General features: G+C 37.3%; 1 protein-coding gene across 1 annotated transcript in view; it reads right to left on the minus strand.

Annotated features, from left to right (window-relative positions):
- FREM2 (FRAS1 related extracellular matrix 2) overlaps window positions 1-21,872 on the minus strand; it is a 145,356-nt gene that overhangs the window by 45,298 nt on the left and 78,186 nt on the right. The window contains exons 3-6 of the mRNA XM_075741941.1: window positions 20,478-20,624; window positions 17,961-18,191; window positions 15,124-15,249; window positions 13,979-14,230 (exon numbers count right to left, since the gene is read on the minus strand). Coding sequence (XP_075598056.1) covers window positions 13,979-14,230; window positions 15,124-15,249; window positions 17,961-18,191; window positions 20,478-20,624 — 756 coding nt within the window. The remainder of the gene's footprint in view (window positions 1-13,978; window positions 14,231-15,123; window positions 15,250-17,960; window positions 18,192-20,477; window positions 20,625-21,872) is intronic.

A 21,872-nucleotide genomic window follows, 5' to 3' on the forward strand; every position in this document is an offset into this window, starting at 1 on the left:
CAAATTGATGGCACTGAATGTATTTACTGAGTAATAGTCCAGATTCATAGACCTGCTTGAGCATTATCAAGGTTATCAACCTTTCCAGAATGAAAGACAAACTTGGCAAATGTCTAGCTTTGGTAGATGAAAAGACTTTCAGTTCCAATTTAATTTTTTTTTTATTCAACATTATGTGTATTTAAATGTGTGTCTGTTTGTGTGCACAGACAGACACATCAATCTTACATTATTTGCCTGTAGGGACTGGGTTCTCAGTAGTTGCATTTATATTTGGGACTGTGAAGCTCTTATCTGAAATGTTTTTAATAGGTGAATAGGATACAGTCTCTGGACTTTCTTGTATTATTATATGTAATATATAGTACTATTAACTTTGATAAGTGTTCTACTTACAGAGATACCACAGAACTGGATATTAGATCTGCAAAGAAATGTACCTTTTCAGACATACAATGATCTTCTAAAATTCTCAAGATGGAAAAAGGCTCATCCAACTTCTAGAGGTGAAAAATACAGAACTTCTACTAAGACCAAATGGTTACAAATGTGCCAATGGTTAGATAAAAGTAGTTAAAAATATTAACAAATCTAATACATGTAATTTCTTAAACAAGTATTTTTTAAAGTTTAGCACATTTTTCCAAGTCTAATCTCAGTTTTATAATCCCATCCTCTCTATACTGATGTCCTGGTAGTTCCGGAGCTACATCTGGACTTGGCCCCACCTCATTTTAATTTTAAGCACTTAAGTGAGAGGTACTCACATTCACAGCCTGCTTGCTCTCAGTTTTCAAGGGCAAGGATAGGCAATTCCAGGAGGTTTCCCAGCATAATGAGCATACAGAAATGGCTCATCCACTGCAGTGAGTAAAATCTGATGAGCTCTAGAAGCATTCCCTTCTACTCATTGACTACACAGTGAACTTAGATGACCTGCCTTAAACTGGATGGAAGACGTAAAAGAAAATGTTGTTGACTTCTTGTAGTGTTATCCTAGCGCTTGCTTTACTGCTGCTGAAGAAGAATCCTCATGAACTGTTTGTTCCTGTAGTCACAGCCAAACATAAAAATGCCTAAACCCTCAGTTAGCTTGCCTTGTGTTCCAGAGTGAGTTTTTCACACTTTTTGAGGCATGTATCTTCAATGAAAGGCACATTCTGCATGGTTACCCATCCTAGGAAACAAATCCTTACAAGTGTTTTGTAAGTTCATTTCCTGTAAGCTGTGTTAGTAGCTCCCCAGGGGAAGTAGCAAAGCCAGGCTACTAACAGGGAAAGCATTGTCTTTCTCAGGCCATGGCTGGAAAACACTCTGCTCAATGGCTGCAGGCTCACTTACAGCAGGTCTTTAATCTACTAATCACTCTGGAGAGAGACCACTGCAAATTACTGAAATAAGAGGAAAGGTTTTTTTAGAGTTTTTTGTTCAGACCCACAGATTTCACTGGCACGAAGTTACAATAATCAGAGGAGAAAGGTTAGGAGCTTTAGTCCCAGGTTTCTTGGCACAGAAATGAAATCTTTGTCTTGCCTTTGCACTTACACAGTCAGGAGCGTATATCAACTACAGCACTAGTCTGTCATCAAGCAGGAAAACAAACACACTTCTCACGCTGTTAGAAATAGGTCTATCTTTGAATGTATATCAGAAAATCAATGAGACAGCACGAAAATATTTATTTCCAAGGAGACTTTTGTTTTTAAAACAATATCCTTACAATCTGCTTTAGAGGAACATGGCAAAAGAGTAGGTTGGTTGTAAGATATGCAAGGTGCCACAATCAGTTTGGGCTGCCAGTGCAAATAATACCTAAGGCAGGATAGTTAGGACAAACACAAAAGAACAGACTCTTCTGTGCTGACACCTTGATAAGCCTCAATACTAAAGTGATTTTCAGTGATATATTCTTCCAGTGAGAGATATATATATATATGTATATATTGTCAGGAGGAGAGTAATAGAAGAAAACAGGACCTGCCACTCTGAAATATTTAGATATTGGAACTAGAAGAAGCAGTCATTACAACTAAACTCATGCTTGATCTTTTCCAGTGGTGTTAAACTGTTTATTCATAAAAGCTTTTGCCATCCTTCTTTCCATGCACAGTACAAACAAGGCTATGATGTGAACATTACGAGTTGCCAGAGCTAGCAGAAAACTGTTGTGGTAGTGCAGAAGGTGCAAAACGGTGCTTTGTAAGCTTACCAGCCTGTTCTGGTAAAGTCTAGGCATGCTAGTGCAATGCTGAGTCCAAAGCAATGAGCCCAGATGGTTGACACAGCTAATTAGCTTGGACACAACAACAGACAAACATGGCTGGATTTCCTCCGAACTCGACCTGGCTCATACCCAGACAACGTATACGTTCTTGCACAATGCTTACTTACATTTCAGTATCACAGCTAGCAATAAATGACTGAGCTGCTGAGTCTATACCCAACACAAGGCACTCCACCTTTCTGAACGTGAAGGGGGTGAGTTGTAGATAGACCAGTTAAGAACATGAGTTCCATTACATTTGAGAAGGAATGGGCATTTACTGTTTAATAGCAGTAAAGGTCAACTTCTGTAATCTCTCTCATATATGCATGTCAATGGGAGCAAAAGAAAAGTTCAGAAAAACTGTCCATTACAAAAAAGGTTTATATTATGATATTATCAAAGAGGACTTTAACATCTGAAATTAGGTAGCACCATTCTACAGCTATTTGCACATACTTGAAGCTACACAAGCAACTGAGCTTGCATTTAGCACAATGAATTTAATTTGCCAAGTCATTTATTTGTGCTGAATGCTGTAGAAGCAGGGGTCAGGACTACAGTCAGAGCTCAGTTCTGGAGCAGGTACCTATTGTGTAAATGCCAATAGCTTTTTATTTGATGTGGTCAAAACAGATTACTTTTCAAATTCATATGTTGTAATCTTAACAGCTTTCATCTTCTTAGCACTGTTGTCATAACTTTTGCAATCAAAAAGTAAATTCACCTCCGAATCAAAATTACTAGTTGCCGCCAAATTGCCACACACGTTATCTCAAGCAAATAATGCCTGCATTTCCATTTGTCTCAACAGCCCATTTGATTTTTTAAATGATTTTTTAAAGAATACTGCAAACATTTTAACAGGTAAAAGAGCAGACTCAAATTAATGCAACCTTTACCAAATCCAGTTCTATTTTGTAAGAAAATCACATATTTTTTTTAAATCTACACAGGCAATGCCATACGTTGACTGGACTGGTTAATGACTGAATTACTCTCATTTTATGCAGCTTAACCCAGTAATTTCAGTAGAGTAACACAGTGTGAATCGAGCTCCGTAACTGCTATGAAAACATTATATATGATTCACATTTAATTAATTTATGATACATACTAATTCAGTATAGACCTTTACATGTTAATTCACCCCTTATGTCAAAGTGCATCCATGCTTCAGTTCACAAGCAGCACCTGCCTAGCAGGCCTGGAATGTACATCTAACCTCTCCGCTACATGAATAAGTAAAAGTCAAATGTCAGCAAAGTAGCACAGTAAAGGAAGTAGACTGCAGCCCTAGCTGCAAGACCGAGGGTGGCAGTAAGGTGGCCACAGTGATTAGCCCATCTCTGGTGACCTCTTTCCTTTTCTTGTCAGTCCCATCCCTGCTGCAAGGACAGCCTGCAGGTCACCTCAGCCTGAAGAACTGAGTAATTCTGATTTTGCTTAATGTTAGGTTGCAGTTCATAATCGTTCAGTAATAACTAGATGAGCTACAGAGTATGCCTCCATCATGGAGAGTAAAGACATCTGAATGCGTGAAGCCACGTTGTACTCAACTCGTTCAAGATGTGTGCCTTTAAACTGAAGACGAATTTTTCAACTATTAGTTAACTATTATGTACAAGATGGTAATGAACAGTCTTAAGTTGTCTCCCAGATATAACTGGAATTTCAGGAGAAAGGCTCATGTGTGAGATTATTATAAGTGACCTTCTCTTGGAAGCAATTCATTTACCTTTGTTGATTTGTTGAGAAACACTGTTACCTTTCCAAAATACCAAATTCATATATATGTGAACTAACATACACATGAAAATATTTATTAGTAGAGGTAGTATTATTACGATTATTGCACCCATTCTCAGGGTATAACCTACAGACCTTGTCACCACTAGGACTATTACAGGTGTCAGATGAGCTTTTCCTATGTTCAGATTCAGAGGATAGGGCCAAAAGATTTTTCCTGCTACAAGTACACCAAGCTCCAATCACTTGCGCAAACTGTTCCATAATGCAGATAATTGCCTCATTTACCAATGTAAATAAAAATATAAAGACTAATAGCTGTAGAAACAAACACTTTGGAATTTGGGGAAACACCCAAACTGATGGTATTGCTTGCAGCAACCCTCTGACTTTCACATCGTTTTCCTACTGGCTAGACCTCCCACAGAGCATGAAACCAACTCAGAATCTTCTACATGTTCTATTTTTAAAAAGAATGAGATTATTTTTATGTAAGAGGCCCAGGAAATAGCATCAGTAACAAATTCTTAATGAACTGGTGAAACAGAGGCAGGCAGATAAATGAGAAGGCTTGGCAGAAGTATTTAAATATACCACACAGAAGGTACCTCACAAGGAAACCAAACATGAAGGAGCTCACAGTCAGTGATTCACCCATGAGATAACAAATGAGGACTCCTACAAACAGAAATGCTAGGAGAAGCTGAGCAGCATTTCAGAAATCAGACTACATAAAGATATAGCATATAGCCATTTCTAAATATGTTTTTCACATTTTAATTGAGTAATTAGTTTACTACTGGGCCTTGCAGAAAAAGCAGTCCTTAGAAAGGGTCTGAGTGGAATAAGTATATGTGCAAAACCAGAGGTTTTCTGAGAATATTATTTTCAATTTTTCTCTTCCAAAGTGTGTCCCTCACACCTACACTCATATCAAGAAACCTAACCACCAAATCACAAAAGCTCATTCTATGAATGTTTTCTTTATAAGACCTGGTAACATCATCCACTTAAAACACGACCTTGATCTCTAAGATTTTAAAGCCCAAAGTCATAGTGATGCCAATTATATTTTCTCCCCAGCTGAGATTTCCACTGGTTGGCAAGTAGTACAAGTAAGGCTTTTCAATGATAAACAAGCATTTTGTTGTTTGGTAATGAGAGCTGATAGGAAGACAGTGAGGAAATTGTGGACACTCAATAGCAAAGAGAGAATTCCTGGACCTTCATAAAAGTAAGTGCATGCTGAAAATGGGTGAGCTCCTTATGCAATGAAAACCATTAGACTTTGAGAAAAAGGATACAACATTCTAAAGATTGAAATAAATCCAAATTGTGCATTTTCTGAGAGCAATTTTTCACAGAATCACAGAATGGTTTGGGTCAGAAGGGACCTTTAAAGATCATCTACTCCAACCACCCTGCCATGGGCACAGACATCTTTCACTAGATCAAGTTGTTCAAAGCCTGAAACAAACTTCAAACACTTCCAGGGATGAGGCATTCACAACTTCTCTGGGCAACCTGTTCCAGCATCTCATCAACCTCATTATAAAATATTTCTTCCTTATGTCCAATCTAAATATACCCTCTTTCAGTTTAAAACTGTTGCCTCTTCTCCTATCACTACAGGCCCTGGTAAAAAGTCTCTCTCTGTCTTTCTTATAAGCCCCCTTTATATATTAAAAGGTTGCAATAAGGCCTCCCCAGAGCCTTCACTTCTCCAGGCTGTCTTCATAGAAGAGGTGCTCCAGCCTGCTGATCATTTTTGTGGCCCTCCTCTGGACTCGCTCCAACAGCTCCATGTCTTTCTTATGCTGATGACCCCAGAGCTGGATGCAGTACTCCAGGTGGGGTCTCACCAAAATGGAGTAGAAGGGCAGAATCATGTCCCTCGACTTGCTGGCCATGCTTCTTTTTATGCAGCCCAAGACACAGCTGGCTTTTTTTGGGCTGCAAAGCACACATTACTGGCTCATGTCCAATTTTTCATCCACCAATATTCCTAAGTCCTTCTGTGCAGGGCGGAATACCTTTCATCCCCCAGTCTGTACTGATATTGAGGATTGCCCCAACTCAGTACTTGGCCTTGTTGAACTTCATGACGTTCACATGGGCCTACTCCTCAGGCCTGTCCAGGTCCCTCTGGATGGCATCCCATCTCTCCAACCTATCATCAACTGTACCACTCAGCTTGGTGTCAACTGCAAACTTGCTGAGGGGGCATCAAATCCCACTGTCTATGTCATTGATGAAGATATTAAATAGTATTGGTCTCGTTACGGACCCTTGAGGAACACCACTCATTAGTGGTTTCTGTTTGGACACTGAAACATTGAGTGTAACTATTTGGATGCAGCCACCCAGATAATTTATTGTCCATCTAACAGTCCATTTATCAAACCCATGTCTCTCCAATTTAGAGGTAAGAATGTTGGGGGGGACTCTGTCAAAGGCCTTCAAGAAGGCTAGGTAGATGACATCTGTAGCACTTCCTTTGTCCACTGATGCAGTCACTCCATCACAGAAGGCCACTAGATTAGTGAGCCAGGACTTGCCCTTGATGAAGCCATATTGGCTGTCTCTAATCACTTTCCTGTCTTCTGTATGTTTCTACGTATCTTCCAGAAGGATCTGTTCCATGATCTTACCAGGCACAGAAGTGAGGCTGTTAAATTCATTTGAACCAAATTAATTAAAAATCTGAATCTTATCAAAGTAGTAAATGTGTTTGGTTTCATTGAAGAATAAATGAAGAAGAAGGGAGGCACTATTATCATAACTATCATTACTACGAACGGTACACAGAAGAGGAATAGCATAACCAAGAAATGTAAAATACTTTCTTTTCCTGGAGGCTTGTTGGATTTGTATATCATTTCTGGCACAGCTTGTATGACATTTTTTAAAGAAAATTATGATCCTATCCACTCTTGTAGATAGTTATTAAAACTATATATCTTCTGCTATATGTTTGTACAGACATTTCTGGATTGGAGACATCTTGAACATATCACAAGAGAGGCTAAGGAAGACACTGCCCCAATTCTGACTTTAGATTTTTGCATTTTTACTAATCATTTGCAATGCTAGTTATGTTCAGTTTGCTTAACTGGCAGAAACAGTTTCTTACAAGGTTTTCTGCCCACATACAATGAGAACACATTTAGCTGACTGAGGTCTGAGAAGAAAAATATGCAAGAGATCTTCCATGGTCTCTTCACAGGAGCTAATGTTGAGGATGGGACTCGGTAGAGAAGACAGAACAGAATTTAAAACAGAACAACTGCCAGACTTATCAGACCACAAAAGCAGAGCTCTAATGACAGAAAATATGCTCTGCTGTATGTTAAAAGTTCTTGAATTCTCTCTTTTGGACTTCTGACTTCGTGTGGGAGGGAAGAGAAGAGAGTTGCCTGACAGACAGTAATGGGAGTTAATCCTTTGATGATTTACACATTCAAAAGGAGAATCAACATCATTAAAGTACAATGGGGTACACTGGTTACTCTGTTGTTCAGTATCCTTTGAGTCTTCAAAGACTGATGAGCAAAATGGCAAAGTCTCATTATAAGGAGCTTCAGAGGAAGGAAGATGATCTGAAGAAACCCTAGGAAAACTGAATGCACCAAGATGTCCTATACAACTTGATGATCCAAATATTAAACACACAAAGCACTCACTAGGTCACTAAATTCACTCCCTACGATCACAAGCAACCAAGAACAAAATATTATTTGAGAATGGTTTCCTAGGCGTTCATTACATTTTCAAACAGTCTATAATAAACATAAGATCTGTAGTACAAAGACCAAAGCCATAAAAAAATATAACATGCTACAGGAAGACAGGAGAGAGAAAGATTTTCAATGTACTCTTGAGTGAACTGTCATAAACCAATGATAAAACATTAGGTTCTGGAAAACAACATCAGTACATGAAAGCACACCATCTCATTTAACTCGTTCTAGTTTTAACAGACAGTATCAATTTTCTACAGTTCATGTGATTTTGTATCTTCTGCTTATCAACTATTTTATGTGTTTTGAGTATAAAACCCAAAAGCTGTTTTCTATGTTTCAACACTCTCCTAGAAATACTACTATAATTCACACAGAACTGCAATAATGTATATGTAAGCTAACCATTTAAGAACCTGCAGTAGTGAAGGCTTAGAGATATGCTGCTCCACCAGCTGAGTCCTCTATTGTAAAGGAGCCATCTGAAACAGATGTGACAGCGTACTCTCTGGAGGTCATGGTCTGTCCTCCTTTCATATCAAAGGAGCTTAGATCATAAGGTTAGACTATATACCTAGTTATTAAGCAGCTAAGTGAAGATGAGATTAATCCAACATCATTAGTTCATATATATATAATGTGTGAGTGTGAACCTGCATACACATACATATAATAAACTGTCAGTAACAGATAATGATAGAAAAGCAAATCATAAATGCACTGGGTTGCCTTTATAGAATGTCCTACTGTAAGATATGACATTAATTTGTTTCTGTGATAGACAGGAAAGGGGGACTTTCCAAAATCTTTAAGGCTATCGTAAATTGAACAGTTTTCACTCTTTTGAAATGGTGATAACAGGAAACTAGAAGTAAATAAAGTAAGAGTATAACATGTGTCATAAATTGGCTGTCTTCCACTTTTTCCCTTGATTAGTTGCCAATCTGGCCACCTGCCACAGTCTAGGGAAAGAGAAGGGCTCACATAGAGATTTTACCTAATGAGAGGACAAAAGAAGTTAAAACCTGCACAGAAGTGCCAGAGGCATCAGACCCACAGGCACTGTAAAAATAGAAAAGGGAGAAAGTAGTCATAGATGGCTGTACAGAGGAAAAAAGAACAACTAGCTTGTTATATTAGTCATCTCCAGAGAATGAAGACCAAATCATGACTCCAGTCTGTAATATAACACTGGGCATACTCTGCCTACAGTGTTCAGGTTGCAACTAAAATTGGACAAATGGACTGGCAGATATTAACTACCAAGATCAACCAACTACTCATTCAGTTTAAAGTTATGGCACACCTATAGTAAAAAAAAAAAAAAAGACATATTGGATTGCCTGCCTTGGAGGCCAGTGGAAATAAGGAGATTCCATATAGCCGTGTGAGATAAGGATGTCCCTCTGACAAACCACATTACTAATAAAAGATTTAATTATCATCAGTTGGAAATTTGGCTTCTGACATATTGAAAGTTAATTGATACTGTATGCCCACTGAGAGACTTAATGCAAAGCATATATTTATAATGTAGCATTGCAGAGCTGATTTTCTGCCTCTTTTCAGGCTATAGATAGAAAATGTCAATACGGAATTTACTACTCCAAGCAAGTTGCGCTAGTAGCTACTGAATTCCAGAACATGGTCTAAGGATTTCCAAAGTTTAATTAACTGTAGGGGGAGTGACAGCAAATGTTTTAAAGAAATCTCCAGAAGACTAGAGGATTAATCTGTTCTGTTTGACCTCTAACACTGGCTTTCTGCATTACCATACCATGATCATACCATCATTCAGTTTACTCAGCTGTAAAATATTCCCAGATAGTGCTATCCTCTATCATGTGGATGATATGAATGATTCTGTTGAGTAGGTATAAAGAAAATGGTAAGCAACCTCTGACATAAATCTGAGTCCTTTGCTTTCCCAGCCTTGATGTAGAAATGTCAGGAAGAAATCTGAACGGCTGCTTGCCCATCTAATGCGAATGAAGTGGAACAAACGTATTTAATGTACTTCCTGCTGTGAACAGCATGAGGCTTCAACAATTCCACTAAGGCAAGATGACTGTTTGTCAGCTTGGCTGTAAGGCTGTGTGCTCTCATAGCAACACTAAATACAGTAGCATTGGATTAAAATCACATGGGAAGACAGCCACTGACAAAAAAAACTTGAAGCAAACAAAATAATTATAAGCATTCTCCTCTTAGCTGCAAACTTTCAGCTCTGCATTCATCACACCTCTTCTCTTCTGGTTTCCAAATGTGATTACAAACCAAGAGTTTAAAATTTGCTCACAATACAAAAGAAAGTAAGTAAGAAAGAGTCCAAATCAGCAGTCCGACAATCAAAACATTTGGCTATAGAGAGCAAAGCTTTGACTGTAAGCCTTGTTGCAAGCAGTAAAGCATTTTGTATCAGACTTGTTGCACACACCACAGCAACGCTGTTAGTGTTGGAACCAAATTACAGGCTCCTCATTACCAGATGAATACTAACAAAAGACTTCGATCTCATTTTTTCTCTAGATATCTGAAATGATTTCAGAGTCACAGCTTCAGCTGGAGGAACAGCGAGCGCTTCCTGGCTGATCTTGCTCAGTTGCTAAGTGCCTGGGGCTTAAAGCATTTCCATGGAAGACTGGGGTCCAAGTGTTTTCAAGGTCTGAGACTGAACTCCAGGACTCCTCTCTCCAAGGGGAATGAAAAGTGCACAGCAACCTTATCTTCCCTTTCCTAGATACATAATATTGATCTATTATGTAAAGTGCCTCCTCCAAATGAGCTTTATGCTGAACTCCGTGCTTTTCATGCAGGATAGTTATGTTCTGAGCCAATCAGCTGAACTCAAATTCTTCAAGGAGTTCTGTTCATCCCCCAAGTCCTTGAGAGGCATGAAGACAAGTAGTTCAGCCCATCAATTCTGGCTAGATTTAGTAACACAAATCCACATTTGTATGGAAATGGTTGAATTTTTTTGTTGGTTTTTGGATTCTGTCTTGAACATCTAAATACCTATTGAAACACTCTTCAGCATTCTTTTTCTTTTTTTTAGATTTCAACTAGATTAAGATTTTGCTTTAGAAATCATACTTATTTTATGAAGCAGGAATAGCCATGTATGTCTCTGTTGTTTAATGGCATTTCATAGCAGGAGGGGTTTTAACACAAAATTAGAAAGAATTCCTTCCTTCATGCCAAGTAATGTTTTTATGAATGGCAAATTAAATTTCTAAGGGTAGGGTTTATACGTATTGTCAGAAATCAAGGCATTCAGACGCACAAGGTACACATGGAGATTGACCTCAACAGTTTAGATACTTCTCCTAGAATAGGATGGTTCCTGGGAGTACATCAATCTTTTCATTAACTATAGAAGGATCCTGGCATAACCTGACTGAATGAGATGTCTAACTGTATAGATGGCTAATACCAAGTGAGGCTACTGCTGTCCCAAGAGTGGATGGTTTGCATAGGTCTTTCCCTTGCATGCTTTTCTTCCAGTGGTTAATGGTTAGTAAGCAGCACCTCTGACTCAAACAGATCCATGTTTTTATTTTTTAGTGCTTAAACAGTAGTGGCACATGAAACTTTCAATCCATGATTACCGTGCACAACTTACTTTGCTGTGTATTCCATTAACTTAATCTTTTTCCTCTTTTCTTTCCGTCTCCAACTTCAGGACCTATCAGGAAAAGTCCCTTCCAAAATAAGAAATGTCCCAACTGCAGCACCAATTTTAATATCATCTTTCTCAATATATAAATACCTGTACATGTTCTGCACACTATGTTTCGGTTTGGGGTTTTTTTTCAGATTTTGCTTTGGCAGCACTGCACAACTGTATAATCTCTAATTAAAGTATTCAGTTGCCAGGAATTTCTTTAATATACTCTGGTTCACTAGAAAATTGGGCACACCTCTTTAACTTCTTGTTTATTGTCATGATTGTATAGCAACTCAGCAATTTTAGTTAGACCCTAGGGGTCTTCTCTAGAAATAAAAGAAGAAGAAAGACTTTGATGATAGGTGCTGAAGGTGAATGTTTCCTAATTAACTTGCATTGAATGCCAGAGGAGATAAGGTAATGTTGCTAATGCTGATTTGACTTCCATAGGAAAGATCTCATGTAGTATTATTAAACTTTGACCTTTGCGGTTTGTATCTTTTAACCTGAAGAAGTCAGTGAATAATGTCAATCCAGTCACAGTACTCAGAGAAATCACAACTGTGACATTTTTCCGAAGAAACTTTAAGTAGAAGATGAATTTAAACAAACAATGACAAAAAATGTATCAGTAGCTGTGAAGTAAAGAGACTGAAGTGGACTACAAAATTTAGTATGATAACATTACTATAGCTCATAGACTATTATATATGTGCTAAAATTTTTATCTACCTCTATCTTAGGCATTTTCAAAGTTAAGTTTTATTGTTAAAAGCTAAAGAAAATGCTTTTTCATTTCACATAGTACACTGTTTTAACTTATTAAAATTAATGTTGTGCACTGCAAACAATAATAACCAACACTGCTGAAAATCTCCTGCTTATTTATGCAGAATTTCAATTGCGACTAGCAGGGTATTGTATTACAATATCTTCTTTTAAATGCTAAAAAAAGTATATAAAACTGTTCTCTCCCAGGCACTGAGATTCCCACTGAAGTTAGATGCTCTAATATCAGCTCATCTCTATTTTTCATAATCTCTTGGAGAAACATTCTCCCCACTCCAAACTTTCTGTATACATTTTAAGTGGTCAGAATGTCTTCAAAGCTGGGTAATCAGCTTATTCATGAATATATTTTTTTATAGCTACTCTCCCAATATTCTATGCTCTGCTATCTGCAAACCGTAAAGTTCATGATTGCATCAAAACAATTCAAAAAGCCAAACTGTTGTAAAAAACCTACAGAAATAAACCTGTATTTGCTATCACAGCAAAGTCAGATAAACATATTTCTATTTCCACTTGCATTAGATATATGATCTAATATGATCTTACTTTACACAAGAGTTATATCAAAACTGTTGTATTTATTAATGTTATATGATTACTCAAATGCTTCACAAAGAAAACAAAGTCACCTCTGTCACAGGATTACACGTGAGAAATTTCAAGCAGACTATTTACGATGCAATTAGATGGGTGTCAACTTCCTGCCTTTAAGAGCTGTCTTTTATATTCTTAACTAGGGAGAAATCACTGTGCTGATAATAACCATATATCTTGGCATCAGACTTTCAAAGAGTACTGTACTACATAATTCCTCACATTAGTCTTTAGGAAATATGGCAGTGGCACAATAGATGTTTTACAGCATCATAGAGATGACTAAAATAGGTTATCAGTATTCCTTTCACAGATTTCACAGTTGAGGTGTCAGCCTCCAAACTTCAGGTATAAATGAGGGAAATGGCACCAGGAAACCTTTCTGCTACCACTCCTAGAAAGAGAGTTGCAACACCAACATGAGGGACACTGAAAGAGAGGCTTGAGGCTATAATAACATTTATGTGTATTTTCCAAAGCAGCTGGTGATACAGTGTGATAATTCTACTCTTCCTTAGTCACAGACCTCTCTCTAATCACCACCAGAAATGCCCCTTTCAATGCAATATATCAAGGCTATTGACCGCTTGAACAAAGGACATTATGCTGTTAGCTCTTCCTTATGGAGGGGATTTCTAAAGCAACATTACTGACTTTTGATTATTTGCTTTATTAAAAAGACATGGGAAACATACATGGACACTTCTAGTCAGAAATTTAAATGCAGCATCAAATCAGGAGGAATCTAGGTAGCCTCTCAGCAGCTGCTAGATGGCTTCTGGTCCATCAGGGCCTCCAGTATGGCCTTTGGAAGCGTAATGCATTGGGCCTGAAGGCTTTGTGGACACAACCTCAGAATCACATGTATAAGGGTGCCCATGCAGGGTGACATTTTGGATCACGCTTGTTACTGTGATGGAATGGAAAGGTGTATCTCCTCACTCCCGATTTCCTCATGTGATTTGGTCAAACCATAAAATATCAATACTAAACTCTTTAAAAAACCCACATAGCTTTATAATAGTATTTTCACATCTCAAGATGGAAGCAGCATGTGTTTTAACCACCAGGAAGAAGTGTAAAAATCCAACTTCTACATGCTGATTTCAGCTTGATGCTACCTGTAGTTTCTGTCCTGGACTGGGAGTATCACTTTATTACATGATGTCTTACCATCATCCTTGTCAGGTACAATGGTAATTCGAGTGCTGGGGAATTCTGCACCAATTCTTCCACCCATCGGCATGCTCAGCAAAACATCAAAGGTCTCAGCCTCTTCATATAAGGAATCATCTATAATGACTATCCGACACATTTTTTCTCGTTCGTCTTTGTCAAAACGTAGAACACTGTTGTGATCCTCAGGCCTGGATATGTAGTCAGAGTAAGAAAGTACAGAGGTTGGGGCAGTGCCAGATGCTGTTCCTGTGGCATAAAAGGAAAAGAGTCACAATACATACCATGGTTATAATGATCCCCTCACAGAGGCTAAATTTTATTTTCATGATCTTTTAATTTCTATTTACTTTTAGGTGATAAGATGGGCTGACACCTCTGACCAGGCCACATTTCTGAGGTCCCTGGACAAACTACTTCTGCTATATGATGCAATGCAAGCACACGGCTCCTCAAATTCTTTTGCAGTTTTTCAGTCAGAAGGAATATTTTAGTCTATCAATCACAAGAGACACAGATTGACAAAGGAGACCCTCTGAGGATTACAAATTAACTCCTTTAGTATATTTTATCAGTTGAAGATACCAGTGGACCAGAAATTAACTATGAACAGATAGAATTTGATGAAAATTATTTTTATTCCAGATCACCTCATCAAAAATGTTGCTTCATCTCTCTAGATGAAAAGTAACAATAAAAGCATGGGTGCGGAGACCCCATGCTCTGTGTGGATATAATCAATTGGAGATTGACAGATAGAGAAAGAAGGATGACAATTAAGTAATATTATTTTATACCAATTTTTCCGAGATACAAACAAGCAAAGGCTATCCTGGGCAACCACTGCAGTGCTTTCAGTTCGGATCACTTTCAGCTACATAAAAATCTTGCATAAAGATAAAGAACACAGATCCTCTTCACCTCCTAACAAATTTGGAACATGAGAATGTCTCTGCTGTATAATACTCTAAGAAAGATTGCAAAGATGAATACATTTCCAATTGAGACTGAAGATATTTAGATGAAAAAGTAATTAACAGAGTTATAAACATTTTTATTATGCAATAAATGGAACAAATATTTTTCCTTTTCTGTCTCTTTTCCATTTTTGCCTTCTTTTTGTCTATACTAGATTCTGTTACCTTGTTGTGTGTAGCAGATAACCATCAGTTCCTGGCTCACATCTCCACTTCTTCTGACTGGAATAAATAATTCACCAACATCTTCTTCAATAGTATAGGTGGACTGAGGAATAAAAACAGTTGATTCTGCAAAGAACGGACACATTTGTTTATGTAGATTTATGGTCTTATAAGGTCATCTGTAAAATAGCCAGGAGCATTTTAGCATATTGTAAAGTGCAACAAATAACTTGTATTCATCAGCAATGGCGCTAAATTTTAAGAAAAACTTGGAGGGTGAGAGAAGTAGAGTTTCTTAGACTTTGAGAAATGGAAAATAAAATCAGATCATTAGGTCTGAATTCACAGCTCCTTACTAAGTAGTCTCTAATGTGACTAATTTACTTATCTAGTGTTAATGGTGCAAGACGGTTTGGAGAATTTGTCCACAAAGTCTATATTTTTATTATTTCCACAGTATGTCATTATTAACTGTTAATCACAGAAGCATCAATAGCAGCTCACACACAAGCTGTGGCTCTGCAAAGCCATTTTTTAACTTACTGCACCATGATAACCATGAAAATCATTTGGCATTGAGGACGCAAGAGTGACCTCTTGCTATCTTACTCTGACTTGGAGATTTGAGTTGGCTACATGTCTACGCTCCTGTTTTACTCAACGGAGACTTAGACAATACAGTCAGTGGAGTCTGGAGAGCAACCTCACCCTAAAATGTATCAGACCAAAGAATGTCAGATCTATTTTTTCAGGGGGAAAAAAGCACTAAAATGCATTTTACACCCCTTCATTACTTTATACTTATAAACAGATTTATGAGTTTTATGCTGTTACTGTGATTCAGGATCGATTTTGTTCTTGTTCCCTCAAAAATTCAAGAACAAAAAAATGGTTATGCATATAATTATAAAGCACCTTTACAGTTTCATTAATATGACTGCAACCCAAAGAGAATATAATTCTGTATAATATCAAATCAAGTGGTATCAGCTGACTGCACAATGCAATTTTTTTCATTATTTCAGAGTACATTGGCAAACAATGTTCTGAAAACTGTCATGTGACTTCTTTGAAACCATGTTCCAGGTTTTATTTCTCCAACTGGAAAATACTACTAGCATGACTTAAGGTCAAAAGCATGCCTTATAAATGCTGTAATTCAGGTTTGAAAAGATCTAGACACTTTCACTATTCAAGCAAGTAAAAAATTCAGTGAAAAACACCAAATCTCTACCTTTTTGTTTTAAAGTAAAACAGAAGGTAACACTAAAAAAACCTATGTGTTCCTTTTATTTCTCCCTTCAGAATTAAGTTGACAAAATGAAAAACTCTATCCTTCAAAAAAGTGTAGGAATCTGATTTGTTCTGTTTGCTATCTCTCTCTTAACTATCCAGCTAGGAGTATAATGACACTACAAAAGTTAACAGACTTCATGAACATAAAAGCTCAGAGAAAAATGACGTACATCATCTCAGCTACTATAAGAAAACACAACCTTATGTAATCTCTTTTTGGAATAAACCACTAACTAATGTGCCATACACCAAGGGGCTGGAACAGCTTTCCAAACAAGCTCACTATTTTGGTGCTAAGACTACACCATCCAGATCAATTAATTTTAAAATAATTTTTATTGGAAGCAGAATAAAACTGTTGATGGTTCCTATTCAGTTAGCATCTGAAATTTTTATATGCTGTTCTTTACAAGATGATTAGGAAACCCAGTCCCTCCCCTCAAAGCTCTCTATTTTTTTTCCTGAGGTATTCCTGGATTTGCAGTCATGAATTTGATTTTCTCCTATGCAACTTCACTTCATGTATAATTGCTACAAATTCTTTGGGACTGTAAAAATTTTGTCTTAATATAGGAAAAACTATGGTTGGCATTAAGAAGACTCAGATAATTCTCTTAAGTTGTGCGATCTCACTGATCATAGAAAACACAGAAAGAATGAACACATTTTCAAGTAATTTCTCTGTCATACATACTGCTTTTCAAGTTAAGCACTATTTGTATCAGTGACTAAATATGGATGTCAGATAACCTCTGGTTTAACTTGCATTTGTAACTAGAAACTAAGAAACCTCTGACAGTTTTCCTGTCCAGTCCTCTTCAAATGTTCATTAGGGACGACTATATAAAACAAGCTGTTACAGTCATCCAATACTTGAAAGATTCCTTAAGGACAGTTTTGCGTTACCATGGCCCATAGGTTCAAGTGTCTGAAAAGCAAAGTAACCAGTGCACAGTCTACTTTTTTTTTTTTTAAATCAGCTTCTTTCTTCATTTACATTTAACAATAATGTTATTTCTTTTTGACACAGCTTGTGCTCTACTTGGTCTAATGAACCTTACCCTTACTGAACTTCTCAGCTTGATATTAAGCACTAACTGATGCAACTACTTCGCTCCAAGACCCAAATTTGTTGGGACCAGCCAGCCAGCCTGGACTTTCCTGTACCATCCTCTCCTACACGAATTATCATGGCAGAGTAAATCAAGTCAGCCTCCAGCCACCTGTGCAGATACACTCTGTTTGCAAATACGTTGCACCAAAAATGCATTATATGTAAAATGAAAACAAAACAAAACAAAAAAAATACTATATCATAGGAAAAATGCAGGTATTTCATCAAAGCATGCTACTTTAGTTACATATTCATGAATAACTTAAAGTGACATATGACAAACAAATACCCAATGCCCAAGTCTGGCTTCAGAAATATTCTGAGGAAAGGTAAGCTTTACTATCCACTGTTACTCATAGCGTTTGCCCTCCAGTTAATCTTTTAGTATATGCACATATTGGCAGTACAGTTCTGGAAAGGTTCTTACCATCTCCTGGGTCAATAATTTCCACTGTGGATACATCAGGAAATTCCAGAACTGCCATGACAGGCTCAGAAAGAACAATTTGAAAGGACTCAGACTGTTCATGTTCACCATCACTCAAAATCCGCACTCGCCATGTAGCTAAGGTTTGGCCAGGATTAAACTGCACCTGCTTCTGGGCTTTTCCTCTGAAGTCTTTATCTTTCTTGGCAGTACCATCTTTGGTGCTAATACCTGTCAAAATCAGAAATTCAGGTCATGAAAAACATCACGTGTAACTTTTATCTCATTATGTCATCATTAAAAAAAGAAGTTTTAGAAAAATATACTTTTCACAGCTTGAGAGTATTCAAGCCAACTCTGTTACTCTTGATCAATTTTATTTTGGTGTCACACATAGAGGTGGAAGCACATCAATTAACATTATGAAACGCAGTTTAGACAGAATTAGCCAAAGAATAACTACTTGAAAAAATTGTACATTCTTGGAGGTTACAGTCAAGTTTCCATTTCTCCATAATTCAACAATGGATGCCCAAAAGGGCCAACAGATTTCCCCTCCCCTCACCCTCTAACATTCTGGGTTCTCTTCTATTCCAGAACGTCTAAATAACATGCTGTCTGAAGCCCTCAAAAATATTTATTTCTCTTTTAGAAAACAACACACCTGGAAAGTTCAGCCTTCAAGGGGAAAGCTAAGAAAAACATAAAGACACAGAGGGGTAAAACATACGTAATAATAACGAAAGATGTAAAACCATTGTGGTCATTCCCACTACAATAAGCATTTTTTACAATTATTAGCCTCTTATTTCAGTGTTTGCATAATGAAAATCATTAAACTCATGTCAAGTTGAAACTGCAAAGCCAAGGGATAAAATCCAATACAACTCATACCACCAAGACAGTATAGATCCTACCTCAGACCCACACTGCTCTAAAATGGCTTTTCATTGGTGTTTCCCCCCCCAGTTTCAGGCTGTCTGACAGGCCCTCATGGAAATTAGGCAGACTTTCAGAACTATCTCTAACTCATGCATTTGGCCTCTGTTTGAACCCCACAGTACCACTCAAATCTTAAAGGTCTTTCATAGATTTTCAGAAAAAAAACTTAAAACTTGTCCCTTCTCTGCCTATTTCTTCCAACTGTATTGTTTAATGTATTAAAGTATATCACCTTTCCCTACAAACCTTGCCTTTCTTGCTTCCTGTTTGTGCCTCCTCCTAATTCATAGCCAATATTTTACATAACTTCCATAACCCTTCAGCCCCTTTGGTCAGTGCATATGGACCAGAAAGGCCAGTAAGCATCTTAACCAATATCTTTTATGTTCTTCCCAACTCTCTAAGTCCATTTTGCAGGATTAAGGTAGTCAGAGACAAGTTATTCAAACTGCTTTTGCTGGATTTTGAGTTGGCTCAATTCAGAAACTGAACTTGAATCCATAGGTACAAAATGCTGTAAACACTGTATTTGAAGGATCAGAAGTCAAATCAGTATCTGTTAATCAGTACCAGTAATTAATTTAAACTACAGATCCTTAACTTTGTATTTCATTCTTGTATTCTTTTACTTTCTTAAAAGAAATATATTATCACAGTTAGTTCACTGTTCAAAACAGAGCCTTTTAAGTTAGATCCACTCAGTGCCTGTACCTCTTAAATCTCATGCCAAAATAGTGTCTTAACTACATCTCAAAACCTGAAATTCAGATTCTTATTCAGAAATAGACTTAACCAGAAACCTGATTTATAAGCATAAGCTTGTGCTCCACCCCAGGTAAATGCTACGTATCTCTGCAAAACCAGCTTTAAATTGAGTGTCTTTTCTAAGCAGTGTAAGCTCACCATAGATTTCGACATGAAACCGTACAAGGATAAAGCTCCCTGGTCCAAATGCATCACTAGGAAGAGAATGGGAACAGATCCAGAAGCTAGATATAGGTGTGAGGTTGCAGAATGTGATAACACAATCTTTTTTCACCTTTTCACTCCCCAGACACTGCAAACAGCTTTCAATACCTCCTGTACCAGCCTCAGTTGACTGCCAACATTGACTGAAGAAAGTGAGCCTAACGCTCGTAGCTGCTAATCAGACCAGCTCACAACAGCCTTCCTGGAAAATGATGTATGTTTATTGTTGTTTTTCCAATTGCTACAACTGTATTTTCTCATTATAGGAAAAATAAAATCTGGACAGGAACTGTGTTCTGTGAAACAAATACAACAGTGGTATCAACCAACCAAAGAAAGAATGACTGGGTCTTGGGGGGGTTAAGTCAAAAATTAATTGCTGAAGACCAGGGGAAAAAAAAAAAAAGTTACAATTTCTTCATATAACTAAAGAAATCATATACTTAGCATAACAAAGATATTTGTTTAATAAATAAACACACTCCTTTGAATCTAGCTTGCTTACTGTCAAACACCAGTAAAAGGATATAGCTGTATTGATACATTTTATCAACTAGCTGGCCAGGGATTTATAGAAGCAATTGATAAGGCTAAAGTTGAACTTACTTATAAAAGAGGTTTCTCCCAGGTAACCTCTCCGCTTAAGAACAACATCAAGATATTTGGAATCTTCATTTACTAAATAATACTCCTTTTCTAAGGAGATCCATGCCCAGTTGAGGCGAAAATGTTGATTCTTCAGCTTATTGCCTCCTGCAAAACAAAATTATAAAGATATATTTATTCTTTTTTCTTTTTTGTTAAATACTACTTTGTCTTTTGAGGTTAATGTAACCTATATCCTCGGTAAGATACGTATCTTAGCTGGACATTACAATCCAAAGGTTTTAAAGATTTTAAACTAAGAAATAACAACTAAAGAACTCAACCATGATACATTTGGTACATGTAAGAATAAATTTTATCTTAGATGCATAAAACTAGTTACGTACATTCCAGAGTATGGTAATTTTCTTCTTTTTTCAAGGGAAAAAGAATAAGAATTAATCAAAATATATTTGGGATGCCTTTTTTAGAAATGACAAAAATTGTGGATGATCCAAGTTTCTGTAGAATCATATTAGTATTTCCAAATAACACACAACGTAGGACATCACACAGAACTTCCTTGATATGATCAGACTGCCAGAAGCACTGGAAGACCCTTACTATCCTGAGAGACTGGAGATGATACCCAAAATCTTTTAGACTGCATTTAGCCACGTAGCCTGCTTCTAAAACTCAATATTTTGTTCACTAAATCTAACAATTTTTGCTCTTGTTGATATAGAATTTATGCATCGGCACTGTGTGATTTTAGCAACAACTTTCACAACTTTGATCTTACTAGCAAATGGTTTGAACAACATTAATTATCCCTGATAGATGCCTCAGTTTATAGCTATGCTGATGCCCTCCTAAACTTACATGCTTGAAACTGCTGGGTTAAGTATGACTGCCTGTGTCACCTAAGGAGATTCAGAGAGATACAAATGCATATTGGAATTCTCTTAAACTATTAAGCAATGACCTATCTTCACGATATGACAAATGCCCCCAACCGAGTAAACTGCTGAAATGTGTTTCGAGTCAATTTTCAATAGACCAAAAGATGTTCTTGCAGTTTTACATAGGTGCAACTGTAGCAACACCCTCCTGGTCAAGAAAGCAGACTCCAGGGATCCTTTCCAAGGTCTCTACTGTAGCAGTAGCACAACATCATCCCTGCAGTCTCACTGAACATGGATGGTTTCTGTGCAAACACTGCAAAGCTCAGGAGAGCAAGCAGTACACTCCGCTAGGGAAATGGAACGGTTAACATGGACCAAGTCAGCACCTCTAGCTGGCAGCTGTCGACGTTGATAGCATTGTTCTAAAGCTGAATACTTTATTTCTTCTTACAATAATTGGAAGAGCCTTCACAGTCCTCCTAAAAATGCCCGTATATTTATCAGTGGAAGT

The sequence above is a fragment of the Balearica regulorum genome, chromosome 1 (genome assembly GCF_011004875.1).
Source record: "Balearica regulorum gibbericeps isolate bBalReg1 chromosome 1, bBalReg1.pri, whole genome shotgun sequence".
NCBI lineage: Eukaryota > Metazoa > Chordata > Aves > Gruiformes > Gruidae > Balearica > Balearica regulorum.